Source organism: Symphalangus syndactylus, chromosome 6 (genome assembly GCF_028878055.3).
Source record: "Symphalangus syndactylus isolate Jambi chromosome 6, NHGRI_mSymSyn1-v2.1_pri, whole genome shotgun sequence".
Taxonomy (NCBI): Eukaryota; Metazoa; Chordata; class Mammalia; order Primates; family Hylobatidae; genus Symphalangus; species Symphalangus syndactylus.
The window spans coordinates 67,247,749-67,274,042 of NC_072428.2; the positions used below are offsets into that span (position 1 = coordinate 67,247,749).

The following is a 26,294-nucleotide window of genomic DNA, read 5'->3' on the forward strand; positions in this document are numbered from 1 at the left end:
TTGTAGAGACAGGGTTTCGCCATGTTGCCTAGGCTGGTTTTGAACTCCTGAGCTCAAACGATCTGCCCACCTTGGCCTCCCAAAGTGCTGGGATTACAGGCGTGAGCCACTATGCTTGGCCTATTCATGCTCTTCTAACATGCCTGCCCTTCCCCAACTTCATCCTTTTGTTCATTTTTTTCATTTTTTTTTCCTGCAGCCTGAATTGTCCTTCCTTTTCTTTCAGTCTATCTCCATCCTACTCACCTTTTAGTACACTTTTCATATCTCACATCCTCCATGAAAACTTATCACTGAATTCTGAAGTGGCTTCTCTCCTCTGAACATATCAGATCCTTAAAGACTACAACATTTGGCTGGGCATGGTGGCTCACGCCTGTAATCCCAGCACTTTGGGAGGCCGAGGTGGGTGGATTACCTGAGGTCAGGAGTTCGAAGCCAGCCTGGCCAACATGGCGAAACCCCATCTCTACTACTACCAAAAAAAAAAAGTTAGCTGGGAGTAGTGGCGTGCACCTGTCATCCCAGCTACTCGGGAGGCTGAGGTGGGAGAATTGCTTGAACCTGGGAGGCAGAAGTTGCAATGAGCTGAGATTGGGTTACTGCACTCCAGCCTGGGCGACAAAGTAAGACTCCATCTCAAAAAAAAAAAAAAAAAAAAAAAAAGTCTGCAACACTTATTTGTGACTTATACATTTTGCATCACTGTCGTAAGTTGTTATTTATTAAACGTATATTATAAAGCACTTAGCACTGTTAGCACATAAGATGACCTCCAAATGGGAGCTCTCACTTTTTTGTTTATATCTTATTTTTCTCTTCAACTATATCTATTGAAAGATCTTTACAGGCAAAATGTCTAAATCTACAGATATCAAAGTTGTAAAACTACCACTGTTCATTTTTCATAAGAAATGTTAACTAAACTAACATGTCTCCTGGTCGTGTTATATCCAGCCCACTTTCTGCATTTATGTTACTTGCCTCTTTTTGTCCTCTAAATGCTTAGCACAGTGCTTTCTTTGTAAATATACAGCAAAAAACCATTTTTTTATACCACAATAGAACAACCGGTGATTATTTAAAGATAAGAGAGTGTATCTTATATGAAAATTTCCCTTGGTAAAAACTACACAGTTAGTGGTTTGAGAGTTGAAAGGAGACTCGTTTTCATTCATTCTTTGTTCTACAGATATCTCATCACCCAAAAGACTTCGAGACAGACAAGCTTTGTTCCCTGCCAAAGTGACAAATGTCAGCTTGCTGGAAAAGTTTGACCAAAGTGAGAGTGGTGGGAAGATTATGACCCCTGAAAGGTAATGCATTGACTTTTTTTTTTCTGTTGTACTTTACTAAATACATTTTTGAGTCATTGCTTGATGCAGGGAACTGTAATTGTTCATTAATTCATTTATCCAGTGTTCTTTAGAGCTTTCTATATGCAACCTGATGGGAATAATAAAGGTGACCAAGGTTCACCATCTAGTGGGAAAGCCAGACATATGCAGAGGGATACATTACGATTCAGTGGAATAGATGTTATGACACAAGCAGAAACAAAATAGCACAGAGTTGGGATCATCCAACTTTTTCTGTAGATTTGGGCTTCCCAAATCTACAAAACTTTCCTGTTTTCTGAGTGCTTGGATATTATGATGTGACACAGTGTTATATTTATATCAAATTGGAAAGTAGTTTTGCCAAACATAGCCAGCACTCCATTAGTTCTCAATAAACATTACTTGAATGAATGACTATATTACAATTTATCATGGTCGTTTTCTTCTTGTGATGGTATGTCAAAGGATTTCTAAAATATTTTATCCTTCTCTCTGAGTAGGATACTTTTTAAGACCTCAAATCAGTCAACCATACTCAACCATGCTCATTCATTAAGCGTTTACTGAGCACCTAACTATGTACTTTGCATTGTGCTGCAAATTTATTAATGTGTCAAAATTTATCAGCTATCATATGTGCAATTTATGTACTTTGTGGATTACTAAAGTCATGTTAAAAACTCTAGGAATGCTTGTTTTGGATAATATCACTGTTATGAAAGATAATTGAGAATTAGATGTATAGTCCTTGGGAATTTAATTCAATACAACAAAAATTGAGCACCACCATTTGCCAGGTACTATTCTAGGCACCGAAGATTCAGAGTTACAGATGTATAAACTGCTTTTATAAAACTTAGTCTTGCAGGAAGACTGAAATTTAAAAAAAGTGCATGCGATGAAGATAACAAAAGTACAGAGGCTGCAAAAGGACAGAGTAATTGTTGGAAGTGGTTGGTAAAGGTTTCCTATAGAAGTTGACTCAAAAATGTTTGTTTCCTGTAGAAGTTAACCAAAAAATAGTCCAGGCGCAGTGGCTCACACCTGTAATCCCAGCACTTTGGGAGGCTGAGGCAGGTGGATCACGAGGTCAGGATATCAAGACTATCCTGGCTAACACGGTGAAACACCGTCTCCATTAAAAATAAAAAAAATTACCCGGGCGTGGTGGCGAGCACCTGTAATCTCAGCTACTTGGGAAGCTGAGGCAGGAGAATGGCGTGAACCTGGGAGGCAGAGGTTGCAGTGAGCCAAGATTGTGCCACTGTTCTCTAGCCTGGGTGACAGAGCAAGACTCCGTCTCAAAAAAAAAAAAAAAAAAGTTAACCAAAAAATACTTTTTGTGCTGATTACTAAAACAACAGGTTTATCATAGAAATTTTGAGAAAACCAAAAAAGCAAGAGTTACAAAAATTCACCCATAATCCCTCTACATAGAGGAAACTTTATATTAACCTTATGGTGTATGTCGTTTATTTCAATGCATATACAATATATACAGATACTCACACTTGGAATATACACAGTTTTTAAATAAAATTGAGATATTATATGGATTTTTGTTACATTTAATAAGTGGTGATTTCCCCATGACATTAAATATTCTAAAACCTTAACAAATAATTGCATATCATCTTAATGAAAGATTAAACCTTTTGTTTAACCAATCTCCTATTGGATATTTAGATGGCTTCCAGTTTTTAAGTACTATAAATAATGTTGTGAAAATATAATTAAACATAATTCCATGCATACATCTGGATATTCCATAGGATAAAAACTTTAAAGTTAAAGTTCAGAGATAAGAGGTGAGTCCATTTTCGTGCCTTTGATACACATTTCCAATTATCTTCTTCATGGTTGTAGCAAATTATCCTCTCAGCAACAGTAATATGAGAGACTGCTATATTTTCTACAGCTTTGCTAATACCTTAGCAAAGTGAAATTATGGTATTTCATTATTGTTTTTAACCTGTGTTCATTTGATTTCTAGTGGGTTTTTTTTTTTTAATTTTATTATACTTTAGGGTTTTAGGGTACATGTGCACAATGTGCAGATTTGTTACATATGTATCCATGTGCCATGTTGATTTCCTGCACCCACTAACTCGTCATTTAGCATTAGGTGTATCTCCTAATGCTGTCCCTCCCCCCTCCCCCCTCCCCCCACCCCACAACAGTCCCTGGAGTGTGATGTTCCCCTTCCTGTGTCCATGAGTTCTCATTGTTCAATTCCCACCTATGAGTGAGAACATGCGGTGTTTGGTTTTTTGTCCTTGCGATAGTTTACTGAGAATGATGGTTTCCAGTTTCATCCATGTCCCTACAAAGGACACGAACTCATCATTTTTTATGGCTGCATAGTATTCCATGGTGTATATGTGCCACATTTTCTTAATCCAGTCTATCGTTGATGGACATTTGGGTTGGTTCCAACTCTTTGCTATTGTGAATAGTGCTGCAATAAACATACGTGTGCATGTGTCTTTATAGCAGCATGATTTATAGTCCTTTGGGTATATACCCAGTAATGGGATGGCTGGGTCAAATGGTATTTCTAGTTCTAGATCCCTGAGGAATCGCCACACTGACTTCCACAATGGTTGAACTAGTTTACAGTCCCACCAACAGTGTAAAAGTGTTCCTATTTCTCCACATCCTCTCCAGCACCTGTTGTTTCCAGATTTTTTAATGATGGCCATTCTAACTGGTTTTGTTTTGTTTTTGAGACAGCATCTCACTCTGTCACCAAGGCTAAAGAACAGTGGCATGATCACGGCTCACTGCAGCCTCAACCTGCTGGGCTCAAGTGATTTTCCTGCCTCAGACCCTGAGTAGCTGGGACTATAGCTGTGCACCACCACACCAGCTAATTTTTTGATTTTTTTTTTTTTTTTTTTTGTAGAGATGGGGTCTTAGTATGTTGTGTAGGCTGGTCTAGAACTCCTGGACTCAAGCAATCCTCCCACTTTGGTCTCTCAAAGTACTGGGATTACAGGCGTGAGCCACCACACCTGGCCTACATTTATTTTTATCTTGTTTCTTAGCCATTTGTAGTTCTTTTACAATTTTCCTGCTTGAATCCTGTGTCCTTTTTCAACTGGGAGCTTTACTTTTTCTTAAAAACAAGTTGTGTTTCTTATAAAGAGAACTTCATGTATCATAGGTATCTGATGTGTATGTTTTAAACATTTTCCCAATTCTTTTTTTTCTTTTTAATTTTGTTTCTGCACCATTTAGTGCACAGAAGTTTAAAATACATCTTTTCTGATTTACCAACCCGTCCAAGTCCCCAAACACCATGTTTGGGAATGTCAGTCCATGATTACATTTTCATTTTGAAAAAAATATTCTTTTAGAAGAGTAAAGAATGATTTAGAGGGATAAGATTAGCAGCAGAGGAAGAGGTGTAATAAAATGGAAAAGTGTAGCACAATTTAGCAGATCAAGGCAGTAGTCTAGGGAATCTGTTTCCAGCAAATGACCCTAAGGCCTCAGAGGGCCTTAAGAGCATATCAAAGGCTGAGAGTGAGGTCATATGGGTGGGGCTCTGGGCTCTATTTCCTCACTTCCACTGGAGGATGTGTGCTATTTTTCTGTTTTATATATTGGAGTTTGAGTAAGATTTGTTTAAACTAAGAAGGATAGGACTTCCATTGTTTAACAGTTGAGTATAACTCGTCTGGGGAAAGGTAATAAGGGTATGAAACAAAGATCAGATGGAGAGCTTTAGCTTCGTTGGGGATTAGTTAAGGAAGGTTAAGAAGGAGATGTCAAAGACGACCCCAGATTTTGGCTTAGGTAACTGGGAGAAGATGGCACCATTATTCAAAATAGGGACTACTATAGGAAGTGCAAATTTGGATGGTGCTGAAGGGCATGTAGTGGTTAGTGAGTCTGTAAAATTTTCACTCCAAGTTAGAGGATTAAAAAAAATACAAATGAATCCTCTTGGATCATAAGAAACCAGATTGAGACATATTTCCTATTACTTCTTCATGTCAGTTGCATCTGACAGGTTATTTAAATCAAACCTTTAGGGAATCAGCATTCGCCCCACCCCAGATTTTGAGGCCTAAGAGAAGTTATTAAAAAATAAAGTGTTCTGCTTCTAGCAATATGGTGGTCTAAATAATCTGAAAAAGTCCTCTACTGAGAGCCAAATCTAGTCCACCATATGTTTTTATAAATAGTGTCACCGAAACACTGCTATGCCCATCCATTTGCATATTATCTGCACCTGCTAGTTGTGTCAGGGGCTGTATGGCCCTCAAAGCCTAAAATATTCACTCTCTGGCTCTTTTCATAAAAAGTTTACCAACCCTTGCTCTAAAGGATCTTATTTTCATCTCAGGCTCCTGACTTTTGACAGATGGATTGGGCCAAAAATTAGGTCAGAATCCAAAATTACAAAGACCACGTGGAAATAAGCTGCCACATAATGAGAGCCATCAGAAACAAAAGATGGAAGAACTGAGCTCTCAAGGATTTTGGATCCTGAATATTATAAAATACAGAATATAGAATAAGATGTTTAAAATCTTTACATAAATTAAAAGAATGGAAAGTATGAACATGGTATAAGAAATTAGAAAACATGACCAGTGTGGTCAGAGTCGAGCATTTGCATTTTGGAATTGCAGGAAGGGAGTGTAGACTTATACGATACTTAATTCATTGGTTATTCAGAAGATACATTTTATTACTTTTTCCAAATGAATAGAGGTTTTTAGTGGGGTGCTTTCTCATTTTATGCTGTGGTTCATTTAATGTTAGTTATTTGGTACTTTGTAATTTGCTGAACCTTCTTTTCTAGCTTGAGTACTTTTACAGTAATTGTTTTATGTATACTTGAAGATACTGTATACTACTATTCCTTAGATGTAAATTTCTAGATATTTAGATATTAGCTAAACCTTGTTAAAATAAGTTGTTAAAAGCTTTTAAATCCTATTTTTTTCTTTGAGAGAGATATTAAAAATCTTTCACCATGATGGTATGTTTTTCAGTAATTACATCAATTTTTGCTTCTTAAGCAATATTCAATTCTACATGTCTAAGATTTTTTTGGTAGATAGTTCCTTTTATCATTATGAAATATTTTCCTTTGTCTCTACTAAAATCTTTTGCCTTCATTTCTGTACTATGTAATTAACAATGCAACATCTGATTAGTATTTACCTGGAATAGCCTTTTAATGCCATTTTAAGAATTTTTGTGTGTGTTTTATTATTTCATGTGTGTCTCTACTAAATAGCTTATATTTGGATGTTTTAAAACTCAATCTAGACTTTAATTTCAGTTGTAATTATTGGTATATTTGAACCTATCTTTACTGTCTTATTTTGTATTTTCTATTTACTGTGCATTTAACTTCATTATTACCCCTTTTCTGTTGGACTGATCTCATTTCTTTAGTATGCTTTCAATTTCCTTTCACCACGTTTCTTCAGTATGCTTTCAATTTCCTTCAAACTGCATCCTCTTCCAAACCTGTATTTTTTTTGTCTAGAACTTTTGTTCCAATTTGGTTTTAAGCGTTAAAACATTTTGTATTATTTTATGGTCAATGATTAATTTGGATTTGTCAACATGTTTTACCAATTTCTTTGGTCACCATCATTTCTTCTTTTTTCTTTTTTGCCCAGGCTAGAGCGCAGTGGCGTGATCTTGGCTCACTGCAACCTCCGCCTCCTGTGCTCAACCAATTCTCCTGCCTCAGCCTCCTGAGTAGTTGGGATTACAGGCGCACACCACCATGCCTGGCTAATTTTTGTGTTTTTAACGGAGACAGGGTTTCACCATGTTGGCCAGGCTGGTCTCGAGCTCCTGACCTCAAGTGATCCACCTGCCTCGGCCTCCCAAAGTGCTGGGATTACAGGCGTGGGCCACCATGCCTGGCCTGTTTCTTATATCCCTGTCCTTCCTCCTAGGTTCATTTTTCTTCTTGCTAAAGTATATCCTGTAATGGTTCCCTGTCTTTTCAGTACACTTATTCTTTGTATTGCTTAAAATGATTCTTATTATGTTGTCGCTCTTGAGTGCTGATTCTTGGTTCATAGTTATTTTCCTTCAGCATTTTAATGATATTGCTCCATTTTCTCCCGACACTTGTCCTGATGCAACGTCTGAATCAATCTGGTTGTCCTTCTTTCTTGTAGCTTTTAAGAATCTTTCTTATTTCTTGATGTTCTGCATGACTATTCTTAGGAGTCATGACTTTCTGGAAAATTCTTATCTGTTATTTTCTAGAATATTGTTCTTTGCCATTTCCTTTATTCCAAAAATTCAGCACTCCTATTAAATGCATGTTTGAGCTTCTGAATCTGTTCTCCATTTCTCTACTTTTAAATATTTTCATTCTTGGCCTGGCTCGGTGGCTCACGCCTGTAATCCCAGCACTTTGGGAGGCCGAGGTGGGCAGACCACTAGGTCAGGAGTCCCAGACCAGCCTGACCGATATGGTGAAACCCCATCTCTACTAAAAATACAAAAATTAGCCCAGCATGGTGGTGTGCACCTGTAATCCCAGCTACTCGGGAGGCTGAGGCAGGAGAATCGCTTGAACTTGGGAGGCAGAGGTTGCAGTGAGCTGAGATTACGCCATTGCACTCCAGCCTGGATGACACAGTGAGACTCTGTCTCAAAAAATAAAATAAAGTAAATAAAATTTAAAAATAAATATTTTCATTCTTCGAGCTGCTTTTTAGGTGATATTATCAGTCCTATTTTCTAATGAATTAATACTAGTATTATATTAATACTCACCCCTAATTCATCTCCCTCCACCACACTGACCACAGGCACCATCTACCTGAAGGACTGCACTGGTTTGTTTGCTTGGAATGTCTTTTCCATCAGGTATCTACACTGTTGTTCTCTTACTTCCTTCAGGTATTTACTCATATGTCACTTCCTTGGTAAGAACTTCCCTGGCCATTCTCTTTACAGTTTAACACTCCATTCCTCCAGCATTGCAAGGCATTTATCATCATGGAACATACTATAGAGTTCACCTATTTATCTTGTCACTGGGCTGTCTAGCCCCATCAGAATGTTAATTCCATGAGGGCTGGGACTTTTGTATGTGTTTATTTTGTTCTTCATTGCTTCTCCTGTGCTTAGAACAGTGTACATCGTAAGCACTCAGTACGTTTCTGTGGAATGAATAAATTTCATCCCCATTTCACACAAATTGGTAACTGGGACTTTGCAAGATTACACAGCTGGTCTGATGTCAGTCATCTTGTAAGCAAGAAAGCTGGGATTCAAACCCACCTTTATCTGACACAAATTCAGATTCTGTGGTACATATTCTTAACCTCTATACATATAGCTGTTCTGAAGTAAACCACCGAGATATTTTTCTTCATCTTATACTTGCCTCTAAAATTATTATTGCTCTTGAGATCAGATTGTATTAAACATTAATTAATGTTGCATTGTTTTTATAGCTTATCATCTCCAAGTTGTCTGAAACATGACAGTGAGATGAAGCCCCAAACATCTCCAGCTTGCCAGGATCACAATAAGGCAGGACAGGTACAGTGTTTCCAAACAAATAAGCCCCATCAGAATCTTATACTGATTTTTGTTTCTCAAAGAGAGTTCTGGGAATCTCTCTTGTTAATTATATGAGTACGGCTCAAGTACTCAGGCTCAAAACCAGACTGTGATAAATCTGTCTACTAGTCAAGATGTACTGGTAAACAAAAAAAGAGTTGAGAAATCCCTTTCTAAGTTTCAGCTGCTATAAATACTTCTGATGAAGTGAGAGTTCAGAAGATCCTTTAGAATATTTCTGGGGTCCACTCTGCAAATCTCATTTTGCTGTCACTAATATATCCATTAATAACAGGTTTCTTGATATACCTAGCCTTTGGAGAGCTTGTGAAAGGAATGTGAAAGCAAAAAGGTAAAATGTAAAAATTTATTTGTCTTGAAATTTGGGATTGTAGGAAATGTGCTATGTATGTTTGCAACGAGCACAACGAAATTCCCTGTTGTACTACAGTGAGGAAAGGAGGAGAGAGATAGAAGATGAGAGACTCATACAGCAGTATCAGATGTTGAAAGATCAGGAGGCTCTCTTCAGACACCAGGTAGTCCAACACCTCGATTAGTCTTTAATATGGGGCAGTAGAACATGATTATATAATGTAATTTATTATTATTTTTTATTGGCACAGGGTCTCACTCTGTCACCCAGGTTGGAATGCAGTGGCACAACCTCTGCTCACTGTAGCCTCGACCTACTTGGGCTCAGGTGATCCTTCGACCTCAGCCTCCAGATTAGCTGGGACTACAGGCATATGTCACTACACCCAGCTAATTTATGTATTTTTTGTAGAGACGGGGTTTCACCATGTTGCCCAGGGTGATCTCCAACTCCTGGGCTCAAGCATTCCTCCCGCCTCTGCCTCCCAAAGTGCTGGGATTACAGGCATGACCCACTGAGCCCAGCCTATAATGTAATTTAAAAATGTTCCATCATATGTCTGTATTGTGACATATCTAATCATGTATTTGCGGTTAGACTAAAACTTGTGTTGAAGTTTTCACTAATAATAAACAACACTGGGACAAATATCCATGCAGTCGAATGTTTGCACATATCATTGATTTTCTTTAACCTAAGGTCTGAATTTTAAAGGTGGAATTATTGGATTTATGTTTCCTTATTTCTGATAAAATATAACTCTGGTGAAGGCTTTTACCCTTCAGATTCATGTCCTATTTCAAGCAAAGACAGAATAGCACTTTTACACTTGCTGTATCCAGATTTCTGTGGTGTCTAATAATTGACCCTGCTGCCTGCCCTTTCATGCATTTGTGATGAATTCTTCCATTCCTTAGATCCCTCTGGTGGTGGTACCTAAAGGCCAAGAATAGGAAATAAAATACCTTTCCCAATCTACTTTTATAAATCTATAGAGATATCAGAAAATACCATTGCCTCCAAAAGGCAGGTTTCTACCATGGCTGGATTATTTTAATATAATAGAATTAAAATTTTTAGAGGCTCCACTTCAATATGTAATTTAAAATTTAAAAATAAACTTTTTTTCTTTTTCTTTTTTTTTTTTTTTACAATAGATGAAAAGTCTGGCTACTAGAGAACAGAATCAGAAAAATGCTGCCTATAATCTTGGAGTTGCTGAAGCTATAAGAAGCCACAAGAATGAGAAACCGGAATTTTATGTAAGTCTTTTAAAAATTTCTATTGCTAACACCTGGCCCATCTGTGAGTCTTTGGATCCACTCCCTGTGTTGCAGGTTGTGCCTTATTTTTTATTTTTATTTTTTGAGACAGAGTCTTGCTCCATCACCCAGGCTGAAGTGCAGTGGTGTGGTCTCGGCTCACTGCAACCTCTGCCTCCCAGGTTCAAGCCATTCTCCTGCCTCAGCCTCCCGAGTAGCTGGGATTACAGGCATCCACCATCATGCCCCGCTAATTTTTGTATTTTTAGTAGAGACAGGGTTTCACCATGTTGGCCAGGCTGGTCTCGAACTCCTGGTCTCATGATCCACCCATCTTGGCCTCCCAAAGTGCTGGGATTACAAGTGTGAGCCACCATGCCTGGCCAGTTGTGCCATTTTTTTAAGCAGCAGAGTTGAAAAGTGGGTGGTGCACTTTGAAGCTTTCTTCTAGGGCAGGTGTTGTCCAGTGTCTATAGCCACACCACTCACATTCACTGTATCGTTCCCACTAGTCACTGCAGGTCTTGTTAATTATGGTAATTCTCAACCAGGACGTGGGATGGGTGGAGAGGAGGGAGCAGTATACTACTAAAGTCCAGCCCAAGGACCTAAGAGAACCAGCAGTATCAGCATTGCCTGGGAGCTTGCTGGAAATGCTGAATCTAGGGCCCCACCCCAGACTCCCTGAATGGGCATCTATGGTGGAATAAGATCCCCAGGTGATTTGCATTTGCATTAATGTTTGAGAAACTCAGATTCAGATGGTGGTGAGCCAACTGCTTCACTGCTTGATTTAATGTTTTCAATCATCATGGGCCTACCTTTATTTCTGCCTGAATCTTTCTCTTTATATACCACCATCTAGGTAGTCGACATTCCGGATGTAAATCTAATAAAATATAATTTATTTATTCATCATCAAACATTTATTGAATTCCTCCATGCTGGCCACTGTGCTGGTGTCTAGGAATACAAGGTTCCCCTTCTGAAGAGGTCTGTAGTGGGAGAGACAGACACTTAAAGAGACAACTGTGTGGTGTAATAAATGCGATGATAAATCTCTGAAAAAGGGCACTATATGAGCAAAAGAAGAGATTCATTAACCTAGACCAGAGATCTGGGAAGACTTTCCGGCATATAGGAGTTAGGTAAAGAAATCAAGGGAGGAAGAGCATTCCAGGCAGGGAAGCAGGGAAAGAAGGAGAGAGAGAGCGAGCACGGGGCTTCTGAAATTTAGGCATGATCTTTCTCTCTTCTTATATGTAAGCTCCAGATTATATTTATCACTGCTGTGTATCTCTTCTTTGATATATCTATACACATCTTAAATTTAAAAAGACCTAAACAGAACTTTTGATTCCCTCCTTAACCCGTTCCTTTCTGTCTTCTCATGTTAGTAAGTGGCATCACCAACCATCCATTTTTGCACAAACCTGTATCTAGTCATGATCTCAGTATTCCTTTCTCTGTTCCTGACTTCCGATCATTTGCAAGTCCAGTTGCTTTTACCTCCAAAATGTATCCAATATCTGTCCAAATGTCTTCATCTTTAATGTTGCCACATTGAAAGTGTTGCCAAGCCACATTTTTATGCTCAACTTCTCCAATACTTTTAGATTCACTGCTTGCATTCTTGCTCCCTATAATTTATTCTCCACACAGCAGCCAAAGTGATATTATAATATTGTTAACCAAAACATACTATTATCCCGTTTAAAACCTCCACTGGCCTCCCATTGAGTTAAAATGAAATTTAGACTCCTCACCTTCAACTATCAAATTCTACACGCTTTGACTCCTGCCTTCCTCTTGGTCACTATGCCTTCTCCTTTCCCTTGGTCACTATGTCTCAGCCACAGAGACTTTTTTTCTGCTCATTGAACATGCCTAGTTTGTTTCCATCTAGTGTCTTTGCACTTAATGTTCCTTCTGTATGGAACACGGGTCTCCCTGATATTTACAGTGAAGGTGATTCATTTTCTCCATGGAAAAGCCTTCCCTAATAACCAGCCAGTTTAGCTCTTTTCCCACCCAGCCACTTGCTATCATAAGGGCTTCCTAGCACTTAGCACTATCTTAAATGACCTGATGTACCGTTTCTTGTTCATTGTCTGTCTCCTGCACCAGCATGCAGGCTTGATGAGTGCGAGGATCTCTGTTGTTGCTCACTGTTGGATCACCAGGGTCTAGAATGGCCAGGCCCACAGTAGGTATTCAGTTTGCCCTCTTTTCAGTTCCTCTCTGTCCTTGCATGATTTTGCATGCACTCAGAATTCCTTCTTCCTTCCATCGGATGTTGTAAATGCTAACTCACAACCTACTCCATGGAGTCCTTTTTCATCTCTGTCTCAGCAATGGGATTCCAGTTGAAACTGACCCAATAGTCCCACAGACAGGTTTTTTTGTTTTTGTTTTAAATAAACATAGAAATTGACCCTTTTGGTCTTAAAGCTTGAAACTTAACATTTGTTTTATCTGAGTTTCCTCCTCAGAAAAGAACCACTAGGCCTTCCAAAAAGTGTCAAACAATTGAAACTCACCAGATGATTCAATTCAGACAATGAGCCAGGCCCCTCCATTGACCATGATTGCTTCCTTATCCCTCCTGAATTCTGGTTTTCCCATAGTTTCAATTCTTCCCTGCTATATAAACCCCTACTTTTAGTTGGTCAGGGAGATGGACTTGAGACTGATCTCTCATCTCCTTGGCTACAGCACCCAATTAAAGCCCTCTTCTTTGGCAATAATCATTGTCTCAGTGATTGGCTGTCTGTGCCGTGAGCACCTAGACCAAACTCCTGGTGTTTTGGTAACACAGTCAGCTTAGCTCAGCTTCATCCTTGAACACACTCATATGATTCTATAGGTTACCTCAACACCGGCTGGTCAGTGTGTTGAGGGCTGGGCAAATATTATAAATTAAGAAATACTTTGATTTATTTTAGTCTTCTGAATTATTAACCTTGTTTTTCGGTACTCTAGCATAAATGAATTGCTTCTCTTTCATTCTAGAAATCCTTCCTATTTGACAAACGGCCACTCAGTCCTGCGCTTAATGCTCTTAAGCAAGAGGAGTATTCCTGGAGTCTCCTGAAACAAATGGATAACAGACAGGAAAACGAAATAAAGCAAAGACAATACAGAGAGTTGATGGACCGCCTGGAACAAGTGCAACTCACAGAGGAGTGAGTCCAGCTACACACGCTCTGACAAATGGATTTGGAATTTTCATGTGAAGTTAATTTCCATGTAGGATTGAATCAGCATTGGTAGTTTCATTAGCACACCGTAACCAACTGAGCAAACTAACCCAGTTAGCAGCCAGTACTGAAATGGGAAAAGTTCCTTCGTCCCCCTAGCAGGGCGTGCAATGGGAGTGTGGCTTGCTTCTTCAGTGCCCTGCTGCCCAAACCTCTAGGAGAGCATACAGACGGGCAGGCTGTGGGGCTCTGGCCACACAGCAGTATCTAGGGGTGAATGTTTACAGGTCCTGAAGCCCCAGTGGGCATGTGTTACAGAGTGCTCTTTTAGTTTAGCCATCTGTAGGTGGTTAGTGTTAGTCAGCGCAATAGACCCGTCTTATCGCAAGGAGAGAGGGCTTTCTGTATCCGAGGGTTCTTGCCTTGGTGTACCAGAAGAATTGGATCACACGTGGGCTTGGAAAATGAGTGCAAGGTTTTATTGAGTGGAAGTAGCTTTCAACAGATGGATGAGCCAGAAAGGAGATGGTATTTCCCTGGAGTCGGGCTGCTGTGCGGGCCGGGTTCCCCTCCAACCACCCCAGCCAAACTCCACGTCATTCCGCTAGTTGATGGCCTGCTGGCGTGCCAGTGCCTGTTGGTGTGCTCTGGACATCCTCTCAGCATCCAGCCACTTGTATGTTCCTCTGCTGATGTGTTTCTCTCGACGTCCAGCCGCTTCTGTGCCTGCCTGCTAGGGTCTCGGGGGTTTTTATAGGCACAGGATGGGGGTGTGACAGGCCAGGGTGGTCTTGAGAAATGCAACATTTAGTCAGGGAAACAAAAATGCCTGTCCTCATCTAGGTCCATGGGCACAGATGGAACCCTAGCCAGGGACCATGTCCTAGGGTGGAGCCCTAGCCAGGGACCGTGCCCTTCCCCCACTTCCATATCGTTTAAAGGGACCACGCTCTTCCCTTCCCAGCACTTCCCTTCTGTATCAGTACCACAATTTTTTATTATAAAATTGAAAAAGCTGTCATAGTTATCATTATAGTAGTGATGGTCAATCTGTAATTACTATAATATAGAGCATCATCTTGTATTGTTTTTGCAATCGCCAGTACCAGTAGATGAAGAAAGGGACTCGTCTTGAGCAGCTGTTCCTAGCTATTAGATGTTCAAATGACCTCATGGCAAAGCTGAGGTTTTATTATAATTATGTAAGGGTGTCCCATGGAACCTGAGGGCAGGAATGTACAGGGAACATAGGAAGGACTGGAACCAGAGACTAAAAGCCATGTAAAGTAGCTTTCCCTCTGCTTACATACATACGCGTAAGGGGGCCCACATTTTTGCTGCTGAGATTGGGAGAGCAACTGTGGAGGCTGTTATAGTGTGAACAGAAACTCCTAAAACAAATAAGAAGCAAGTTTCTGTGATGAAAAAAATCTATTTCTATAAAATATATGTTCCATTATACTCACTTGAAAGATCATATATGGGTTCTTTAGAAGTTACATATAACAGAACCATAATTTTTAATAGGATAGGTAACTTAAGAGAGTTGAAAATAAATCAGTTTATAGAATCCTGCTTTCTTATGTACATGTTTAAAAGAACTGGTGGGTGTGGGAAGAGGTGGAGTGGTGGTGATGTGTCTGCTGTTTTAGTAGTAAGGCATTTGGACAATATGGTCAGTCACCTGCCTATACTTGTCCTGTTTGTCCTGTGTTCAGCACATTGTTCACTAGCCTATGGATTTTTTTTTTCAAAACATATTTATTCATTTTTTTAAGATAATACTTGGTATTTATAGGTCTTCAAGCCCAGGAGCCTACAACCCACAGACTGGGAACCATACTTTATACTATTAGTGAATAATAATAACAAAAATAAGATTTACATTTTTTCTTAGGATACCAGAGTTGAATAAATTCAAATTTAGAAACACATATACATGTGTATGTATAAAATATATGTATATCATCAAAGAACTAGAATTTTTTTATGAAGAAAACGTGTTTATTTGGATTTGTGACTTGTATTAGTTACAAAGATTTGACTTATAATGGTATATAGTTTATATTAAAATGCCAAATGTACAGAAAAAAATTTTTTTTACATGGGTAAAGAGTGCATTTTATCATTTGCACCCTGAGGTTTTTTTTTTAATTTATTATTATTATACTTTAAGTTTTAGGGTACATGTGCCCAACGTGCAGGTTTGTTACATATGTATACATGTGCCATGTTTTTTTTTTTAGATGGAGACTCACTCTGTCGCCCAGGCTGGAGTGCAGTGGTGTGATTTTGGCTTACTGCAACCTCCACCTCCCAGGTTCATGCAATTCTCCTGCTTCAGCCTCTTGAGTAGCTGGGATTACAGGCACCCACTACCACCCCCGGCTAATTTTTGTATTTTTAGTAGAGACAGGGTTTCACCATGTTGGCCAGGTTGGTCTCAGACTCCTGACCTCAAGTGATCTGCCCACTTCAGCCTCCCAAAGTGCTGGGATTACACACATGAGCCACTGTGCCCGGCCACCTATGGATTTGAATTACTCTTTTCTTTCTTAAAATGAAAGCTACCAGAATAAAACATCAATTTTTATTTACCAGACTCTTGTTCCTATTTAATACTTATTAAACATGTTTTGATGATGTGAATCCGTATTACTAAAGACTGCAAAACTGTGGTCCATCTTCTCCTGTTCTTAACTGCCAGACTTGCTGCGCAAAGAGCGAAATTTTTAAAAGATAAGATGGAAGAAACACAGTGTTACAAGAGAGCTTTGGATGCACAGGTAAGGGGACAAATATTATTGTTTTTAAAATTATGCAATGCGTCAATAACATCCTAAAATATGTGTAAATTTTTATGAATATTTTTATGTGTTACGCATTTGGTAGTTTTTGTGCCCCGCATTCCTTCCTGTAAGATACTGGTATTTTACCACATTACAGGGTTGTGCATAAAGCTTATTCCCTGGTAGAATGATACCCTGCATTATGTGTATCTCTGTTTAAGATAAAGAACAAACCCTCCCGGCTGCCCCGCTTTGAGCCAGACTCCTCCGAGCCCATCTTTGGTAAGAATGAGGGTGAACTGATGGTGGAAAAGCAAAAGCGAGAACAAAATTACATGAAACACCAGCTGGAGGCAGCTGCTAACCACAAGAGGAAAGCCATCCTGCATCAACTAGTGGACCAGAGGCGGGATTTGCAAATGCTTCAGAGGACACAAAGAGAGTAAGGAGACCCCTGATCTTTCTCCCTCCACTTCTCCTCACTTATTCCGCTTCCTTTTTCTCTCTTTCTCCACCCTGTCCCTGCCCCTCATCTTTCTCATACAATAGTGGAGAAGTAAGAATAATATCTAACACACTGAGGAGTTATTTGTGCAAGACATTGTTTTAAACTTATTACATGCTTCATCTTGTTTTACCCTAATTCATTATATGAAGAAAAAGTTATTAAATAAATTTTTAAAAACCTCTCTTGACACTTTGGTGTTTTCCAAAGTGGCTGTACTACTTTACATTCCTAACCAATAGCATATGAGAATTCCAGTCCTCCCCATCATTCCCAGAACTTGGTGTAATCAGTCTTTATTTTATTTTATCGATTGAGACAGGGTTTTGCTCTGTCACCCAGGCTGGAGTGCAGTGGCATGATCGTGGCTCACTGCAGCCTCAACATCCTGGACTCAAGCAGTTCTCCCACCTCAGCCTCTGGAGTATCTGGGACTATAGGCGAGTGCCACCACGCCCGGCTAACTTTTAAACTTTTTGGGGAGACAGGATCTCACTATGTTACCCAGGCTGGTCTTGAACTTCTGGGTTCAAGCAATCCTCCTGCCTCAGCTTCCCAAAGTGTTGGGATTACAGGTGTGAGCCACAGCACCCAGGCTGATCAGTCTTTTTTAATTAGCTGTTCTAATAGGTGCATAGTGGTGTCTCATGCTTTAATTTGCATTTCTTTAATGCCTACTGATGTTGAACATCATTTCATGTGCCTATTTGCCATCTGTGTATCTTCTTTGGTTAAGGGTATAATGTATCAATCCAAATCTTTTGCTTATTTTATAAACTCTTTTCTTATTGTTGAATTTTGAAAGTTCTTTATATATTCTGTGTATAAGTCCTTTATCTGATGTATTTGTAAAGCCTAAACATGCCTGAAAGGAGATGTCTTTCCCACTGATTTTTTAAAAAAATTTATTCCCTTAGGTAAGCATTCAGCTCCTCTTTAGCTTCGGTTTTATAACAGCAGAACCACCATCACTTGTCCCATAGTGGGAAGCAAAATGTGCTTTCCATAGCCAGATATGGGACCCTCTGTATTTGTTGCTAAGACTATTGCTACTTCCTCTTCTGCTTCTGTCTGTTAGCTTCTCTAGTTATTTCCTAAACTTGGAATCTAGTTATTTCCTAAACTTGGAATCTAGTTATTTCCTAAACTTGGAATCTAGTTATTTCCTAAACTTGGAGGGTTAAATTGTCACTTTTAAGTTGTATGACTTGGGCCAGATCACATGTAAAGTCTCTGAGCCTTATTGTCCTCATATGAGAAAGAAGGATAATCACATCTGCCCCTCCTAACCTTACTGGGAGAATTAGATGAGATTATGTATGTGAGAGCATTTTCGGAAACTAAGCTCTGAACAAATCCCTGTTTCTGTATTGGTCAGATCCTCGTTTTCTGTTTACATATTCTTTACTGGTTATGGCAGATTCTCTCACTTCCCTTATCTTTTCCAACTGCCTGGTCCTTCTCTGGTTCATCTCAACATGTGATCTTAGATTATCTTGTGACAAATAGAAGGCCACTTTCTTTCAGAGGGGATAATTTAGTCAGGGTGATCCAGACAGGACTGCTAAGCTATTTATACTTGTTTTTTTTCTTTTTGCTCTTATTTTCAAAAGTAACAATTCATGTTCATTAAAAGAAGTAAACTGAAGGTTAGCCGGGCACAGTGGCTCAGCCTGTAATCCTAGCACTTTGGGAGACCGAGGAGGGCAGATCACTTGAGCCCAGGAGTTTGAGACCAGCCTGGGCAACATGGTGAAACCCCATCATTACTAAAAATAAAAAAATTAGCTGGCCGTGTTGGTGTGCGCCTGTAATCCCAGCTATTCGGGTGGCTGAGGCACAAGAATGCTTCAACCTGGGAGGCAGAGGGTGCAGTGGGCTGAGATTGCGCCACTGCACTTCAGCCTGGGTGACAGAGATTGCCTCAAAAAAAAAAAAAGTTAATAATCTCCCCTACTAAGTAGCCAATATATATGTGCATATTGCTTAAATAGGAAAATTTTTAAAAATTTTTTTGTAAAAAATAATTTAAAAGTAGGTTACATATTAACCTTATTTTTTATAAAAAATTTTAAACAATTTTTCCTATTTAAGTAATATGCACATCTATATTTTTCCTTCTACTTTTGTAAATGAAATAGTCTTTGAGATCTTATACATTACTCTGCAAACTAATCTTTCTTTAACCTAACAATGTCATATACAAGTCAGTACATATATATAAGATTCATTCTTCTTTAATAGCAGCATATTATCTATAATATAGATGTATAACAATTTAACTTTTACATTATTGATGAACATTCACTTTGTTTCCAGATATTTTGCTATTACAACAGTTCTGTATTAAACATTTTAAATATATATTTTTATACTTTTTTTTTGTTTCTATCAGATAAATTCCCAAAAGTGGGGCTGCTGTGTCAAACGTACGATACATCTAATTTTCCTTTTTTGTTTTTTTCTTTTGAGACAGAGTCTCACTCTGTCACCCAGGCTGGAGTGCAGTGGTGCAATCTTGGCTTACTGAAACCTCTGTCTCCTGGGTTCAAGTGATTCTCATGCCTCAGCCTCACGAGTAGCTGGGACTAGAGGTGCATGCCACCACTTCTGGCTAATGTATGATATATTTGAAATATTACCAGAAACTGACAGTTAAATTTCTAAGAAGGCATAGCAACTTGCTTCTCAGCAATGTTGTGAGGATGCTAGTTGTCCCCTGCATAATCTCTGCCTCATTTTCTTACTTTCTGAGCATTTAAAATTATTTTAACCTATCCTTAAAAAAATAACATAATGGCCAACAAGCAAATGAAAAAATGATTAACAACACAAATTATTATGAAAGTGCAAACCAAAATCACAGTGAGATACCATGTCACATCCATCAGGATAGCTACTATGAAAAAAAAATAACACACGTTGGTGAGAAGTAGAAACCTTTGTGTACTGTTGGTGCGAACATAAAATGGTACGGTTGCTATGAAAAACGGTATGGTGGTTCCTCAAAAAATTAAAAATAGAACTACTGTATCATCCAGTAATTCCCCTTCTGGATATGTATTCAAAAAAATTGAAAGCTGATCTCAAAAGATATCTGTACAGCCATGTTCATAGCAGCACTTTTTATAACAGCCAAGAAGTAGAAGCATCCCAGGTGTCCACTGACAGACGAATGGATAAACAAAATGTAGTGTGTATATATATATACACTGTACAATGGAATTGTTATTCACTCTTAAAAAGGAAGAAAGTTCTAACACATGCTACACTGTGGATGAACCTCAAGGTCATTATGTTAAGTGAAATAAACCAGTCACAAAAAGACAAAATATTGTATGACTCCACTTATATGAGTTATCCAGAGAAGTAAAATTCATAGGAACAGAAAGTAGAATGTTGGTTGCCAAGGGCTAGAGGCAGAAATGGGGAGTTGTTTAATGGGTGTAGTTTCAGTTTTGTAACGTGAAAGCGTTCTGGAGATTGGTTGCATAACGTGAATGTACTTAACACTAAGTAACCGTACACTTGGAAATGGTTAAGATAGTAAATTTTGTTATGTGTTTTTTTAAACCATGATAAAAAAATCTACGAAAAGAAAAATAACTTATGAAAAAAGTAATAGGTACTCTTCAGTCATTAAGCTCCAATTACATGATAGGCACTGGCACTTCCTGTGTATCATTTAGTCTTTATAATAACCATACAATAGCTGTTCAATCAATGCTTGTTAGATGAAAAGGTGTGCCGTTTAAGGAAAAAGTGAGACAGTATAGAGGACATTAACTGATTTTTATTGGAGGATCCTGACACCCAGTGGCCGTTGCTACCTGTAACACAAAGCCCTTCAGAGCAGGCTACATCAACAGTTACATTTTGTGAAGCTCCTTCTAGATTTCAGTGAGAACTGACAGTAAACATTTCAGTTTGGCAAGAAATAAACACATAATCAGAACCAGGCTTAAGGTGATTCACAACAGTAGTGATGGAGTGTTTGGAGACCAGTGATAGAAACACAACACTGGGAATATCTCCCTATGAAGAGAGAGATTATACTGCAGTCACTTCTTTGATGATATGGCCTTCACCAAACATTCGTGTTTTTTTTTCTTGCCTTCTTCACAATGTTAATGTTTTCTCTATTTTCTTTTCCCTTGCTTAGTCACTTGTGTTTATTTTCTCTTTTTGTAGACTTTCATTTGTATACCCATCTATTTTGCCTTGTACTATGTCTGCAGTGACTGGTAGGCTGAGTACTGGCAGCTGCGAGGCTGGACTAAAAGGAAAGAAATAGAGTATAGGAAATCCATTTGGGATGATTCTTCAGATAAGTTAAATTAGCCTCAAAGGAAATTAATGGTTTTAGAGGCTGAAGTTGTTAACTGGAAAAAGGTTTCAGTCCTATTAAATCAAACCAGGATTGAAGATGACAGACCTTTGACCCATAAATTATTTGAGAGCTAGGAATTTCAGTATGCTTTTACAGTGTTCATGCTTTTTAGTATATTTCAGAGTAGTGAACAAAACCGGAAGGTTTTTTTGTTTAACATAAAAGTAATGGGGCTCCCAAAGTTGGTGCATGCTCTTCCAAGTATTATGAAGTCAGGCTGTTCTTTTCTCTCCAGGCACTTGGCAGACAGAACCACTGAGCTGGAGCGAGTAAATAGAGTCAACCAATGCTTACAGGAGGACTGGGAGAGGAGTGCTGCGATGAAGAAGCAGCGAGACCTGGAGGAGAAGGCTTTTGAACGGTAATGCCTGATTGGAACCCCCAAATTCTCCTGCTTCTTGTGGGATAGCAACAGGTTTCAAGTGGAACTCCACTTGATTAGTAGTGGCTGCCTAGAGAACTTTGTGGAGAAAGCAAGTCTGTATTCCATGGGAAATACTGCTGTGATTGATTAGAAATGTCTGTTATAGACAAGGAATTGGAGAATGCCGAGTTGTATGCTAGGTATTTACTAACTCTGCTCTAATATTTGCCTCTGCTTAGGGTGGCTTTATTTGCTTTTTGTGGAGAGTGAAGATTCTCTTTGGAAATAACTATTTGGAAGTAGGGGGAGCGAGTTTCCAATCTGAACATTTTCTTTTTTTTTTTTTTTTTTTTTGAGACGGAGTCTCGCTCTGTCGCCCAGGCTGGAGTGCAGTGGCGCAATCTCGGCTCACTGCAAGCTCCGCCTCCCAGGTTCACGCCATTCTCCTGCCTCAGCCTCTCCGAGTAGCTGGGACTACAGATGCCCGCCACCACGCCCGGCTAATTTTTTGTATTTTTAGTAGAGACGGGGTTTCACCGTGGTCTCGATCTCCTGACCTCGTGATCCGCCCGCCTCGGCCTCCCAAAGTGCTGGGATTATAAGCGTGAGCCACCGCGCCCGGCCTAATCTGAACATTTTCAAGGCTTAGGGAATGGTTATTTAAGAGCAGGGTCAGGGGTTGTAAGATTGGCAATTGGAAAAGTAAGATGCCTATTATGGAGCCAACCAAGAGCATCTTTCTGAAATTATTACATGCCTGCCCTCTCCTCAGCTTAAATATTCACATCACTACTGTTGTATTACCCTTGAAAAAAATTAAAATACCAATGTAAGGTATGATTTTATAGCATGTTAAAAATGTGATGAAAAAGATCAAGTCTATACAATCAAATTATTAAAACCCAAATATACCAAAATAGTTTAAATTGCCAATTATCAATTTTTAATCATGGATAAAATTTGTAGAATGGATCTTGATCTGTAACTCTACTTTTCCTTTTAGGTTTTCTTGTAAAGCATTTCTCACCTGTCTTTCTAATGAGTAGAACCCATATTTTGTGACAATGAAAGTATGAGTGATGATGTGGAAAACAGGTTCCAAAGGAGAAGTGGAGTCATTTGGCTTAGAGAAAAGGAGAGGAAAGGGCAGTTAGGGATTTCAATTTTCTCAATGATCTGGGAAGGCAGGTAAAAGTCAGTGAGATTAACGCCAGGGAGATTTTAGTTGTGTTTGGGAAGAGTGCTTGGCCAACATGGTGATAAGGGATTGAGGAGACACAGGAAATAATGTTGAGTGGCAGGCTAACAAATCTACTCCAGGTATATCGTGGAGCAGCCTTGTCTGAGGATCTAGGCCAAGTGTGGACAGAGACTTGGGCAGGCAGCAGTAGGAAGAAGGAATTGGTTGGCACAAAAAGAAAATAAAGCAAAAGTAAAACCAAAGTCCATATGTATGCAGTTAGCTCATGATACTGTGTTCCATTACCAAGCCAGGCAGGTCTTCCCCTGCTCATTTCCAAGGTAGTTTATTCTTTGACTGCCCTTGATAATCCTTTTTTTTTTTTTTTTGAGACGGAGTCTCGCTGTGTTGCCCAGGCTGGAGTGCAGTGGCGCAATCTCTGCTCACTGCAAGCTCCGCCTCCTGGGTTCATGCCATTCTCCTGCCTCAGCATCCCGAGTAGCTGGGACTACAGGTGGCTGCCACCACGCCCGGCTAATTTTTTGTATTTTTTAGTAGAGACGAGGTTTCACCGTGTTAGCCAGGATGGTCTCGATCTCCTGACCTCGTAATCCGCCCGCCTCGGCCTCCCAAAGTGCTGGGATTACAGGGGTGAGCCACCGCGCCCGGCCGATAATCCTTCTTAAACAGAATTCTGACTGGATGCCATGGCGCATGCCTGTAATTCCAGCACTTTGGGAGGCTGAGGCAGATGGATCGCTAGAGTTCAGAAGTTTGAGACCAGCCTGAGCAAACATGGTGAAACCCCCTCTCTACCAAAAATACAAAAATTAGCTTGGTGTGGTGGTGCACACCTGTCATTCCAGCTACTCAGGAGGCTGAGGTGGGAGGATCGCTGGAGCCAGGAAGTTGAGGCTGCAGTGAGCTGTGATTGCACACTCCAGCCTGGTGACAGAGGGAGACCTAGTCTCAAAAAAAAAAAAAAAAAGGAAAAAGAAAAAAATCCACCTGTGGAGAAATTCTGATGGGGTAGAGGAGCACAAGAGGGACTGTTTTGCATAACGAAGAAAAACTATCAAAGGGGAAAATCAGTTACTACTGCCTCTTTATCTCTGCTTTTAGTTGCTTTTGTCTTCCTCTTTGTCTCCACTCCCTTTCCTGCCTTAAATTCTCCAGAGGCTTCTGGCCTCCTGGGATAGTTCATTTAAGTCCTCTCAACTCTCTGCTATTGTTAGCTGATAACCAGCAACTTAATGGTTGATATGCCTCTCAGACACCGTCTCCCAGGAGCTCAACAGGTAGAGGTATAATCCAGGTGGGAAAGCAGTCAACAGAGAGGCTTTGGAGCCACTGTCTGCTGGCTGTGTGACCTTTGGCAAGTTCTCTGTGGGCTTGGGTGGTTGAGGCTGGGGAGGGGTAGGGTCAGACTGTTGTGAAGGCACAAGTCGAGGCTTTTTATTCAGTAGAGAACAACAAGCCAGCAGAAGTCTGGAAGCAGGGGATGCCAGGATGGGGTGAACTGAAGCACGGCAGGCAGAGAACGCAAGGTGTCACTTTTCTTTTGTGTACCTCCTGCCACACCAGCTTCCAAGTTGGGCCTCCAGGAGCTCCAGGAACCTGCTGATCTGCATTTGCTCTCCTCTCCTCAGGGCTTCAGACAAGCTGTTTCTCCTCGACCAGTGTGAGAAGTATCGGCGCTGCAAGCAATGCCAGAGGCGCACCTCCAACGTGGGCGAGAGCAACCTGTGGCCCCTGAACAAGTTCCTGCCTGGCTCCCGGTTGCTTGTGTAAAACTCAAAGTTTGGCTCTGCGTTTCCTGGGGAAAGTTTTTATCTTTTACATGTTTGGGGGTGATTGTGAAACTGCGTATTTTTACCTCAGAGAAAAAAATCATTGTTCAGATTTGGTGCTTTCATTAGATTGCTTGTTAAGCCCTTACTGAATTCACTCCTGCTTTCCTCCCACCCCCCACTTATTTCCTATACTCATCTCTGATGGCAGTGAAGGTGTCTAAATGGTCCTGAGGGCTAGAACCTGCGGCACAGGGGCTGGGAATCGGACCCAGCTTCATTATGGCTGCTGGGGTGCTGCTGACCCAGCCCTGCTGCTGCTCCATGACTTTGTGTACAAAACTTTTTTCGTCTGTAATGAATAGTGGCAATAATAAATATTTTCTAAGCGCCTGACTGTGCACGACGATTCATAATGGTACATTTTACCCCTCCCTCTTCCCCCAATCCTAGACTTTTCCAGAGGGGTATATGTGTGAACATCACAGAGATGGGTTAGACTATTTACCCTCAGGAGGCCAGAACAATGCTCCCTGAGTTTTCTCACTGATGACATACCTGGGACTTTAGTGGGGCCTCCCAAGATACCATTCCCTTGTCCAGCTATTTCTATACCCTTGGAATAACTGTGCACTGTGAGGTGAGTCTCCCACTACTTCACTTGTATTCATTCTTAAGCTGCAGGTGCTGTTCAAGAGGACTTATCTCCCTGTCACAGCACTGACTTTCAGTTAAGGTATGGTTGTTCTCAACTAAAAACTTTCTTCATTTATCTTCATACTTTTGTAATGCCCAACCTTGTTTTTACTAACCCTGTTTTTAGACTCTCCCTTTTCCTTTAATCACCTAGCCTTGTTTCCACCTGAATTGACTCTCCCTTAGCTAAGAGAGCCAGACAGACTCCATCTTGGCTCTTTCACTGGCAGCCCCTTCCTCAAGGACTTAACTTGTGCAAGCTGACTCCCCGCACATCGAAGAATGCAATTAACTGATAAGATCCTGTGGCGAGCAATATCCGCAATTCCCAGGAATTCGTCTGATTGATAACGCCCAAAGCCCCGAGTCTATCACCTTGTAATAGTCTTAAAGCCCCTGCACCTGGAGCTGTTTACTTTACTGTAACCATTTATCCTTTTAACTTTTTGCCTACTTTATTTCTGTAAAATTGTTTTAACTTGACCCCCCTCCCTTTTCTAAACCAAAGTATAAAAGAAAATCTAGCCCCTTCTTCAGGGCTGAGAGAACTTTGAGTGTTGGCCGTCTCTGCCACCGGCTAAATGGACTTTTAATTGTCTCAAAGTGTGGCGTTTTCTCTAACTCGCTCAGGTACACTTTCTTCTCCTCTCCCTGCCCTGTCTGACCGATTGAGGTAAAATAGAGTGAAGTCTAGATTTCTGAAATACAAAAGCTAAGAAGGACGTCTTTTAGACTATTTGCTCTCTGCCTGCCACATCTCTCCCTTGGGAAATGAGGGAAAGTTTATGTGGGAAGATGTTTGTGAACATTTAAACTTTCATTTTGCCCTACTACAAATA

General features: G+C 40.0%; 1 protein-coding gene across 4 annotated transcripts in view; it reads left to right on the top strand.

The window, feature by feature from the left end:
* The window catches only part of CCDC81 (coiled-coil domain containing 81), a 57,171-nt gene extending 32,019 nt beyond the window's left edge, over positions 1–25,152 (top strand). For 3 of the 4 annotated variants that reach the window (XM_055283164.2, XM_055283169.2, XM_063641499.1), the window contains 9 exons: positions 1,193–1,316; positions 8,795–8,882; positions 9,299–9,442; positions 10,437–10,541; positions 13,554–13,726; positions 16,449–16,527; positions 16,752–16,972; positions 21,661–21,786; positions 24,619–25,152. In XM_055283164.2, coding sequence (XP_055139139.1) covers positions 1,193–1,316; positions 8,795–8,882; positions 9,299–9,442; positions 10,437–10,541; positions 13,554–13,726; positions 16,449–16,527; positions 16,752–16,972; positions 21,661–21,786; positions 24,619–24,760 — 1,202 coding nt within the window. In that variant the 3' untranslated portion in view covers positions 24,761–25,152. The remainder of the gene's footprint in view (positions 1–1,192; positions 1,317–8,794; positions 8,883–9,298; positions 9,443–10,436; positions 10,542–13,553; positions 13,727–16,448; positions 16,528–16,751; positions 16,973–21,660; positions 21,787–24,618) is intronic. The other variant, XM_055283167.2, reaches the window with a different exon arrangement.
* Positions 25,153–26,294: the final 1,142 nt, after the last annotated feature.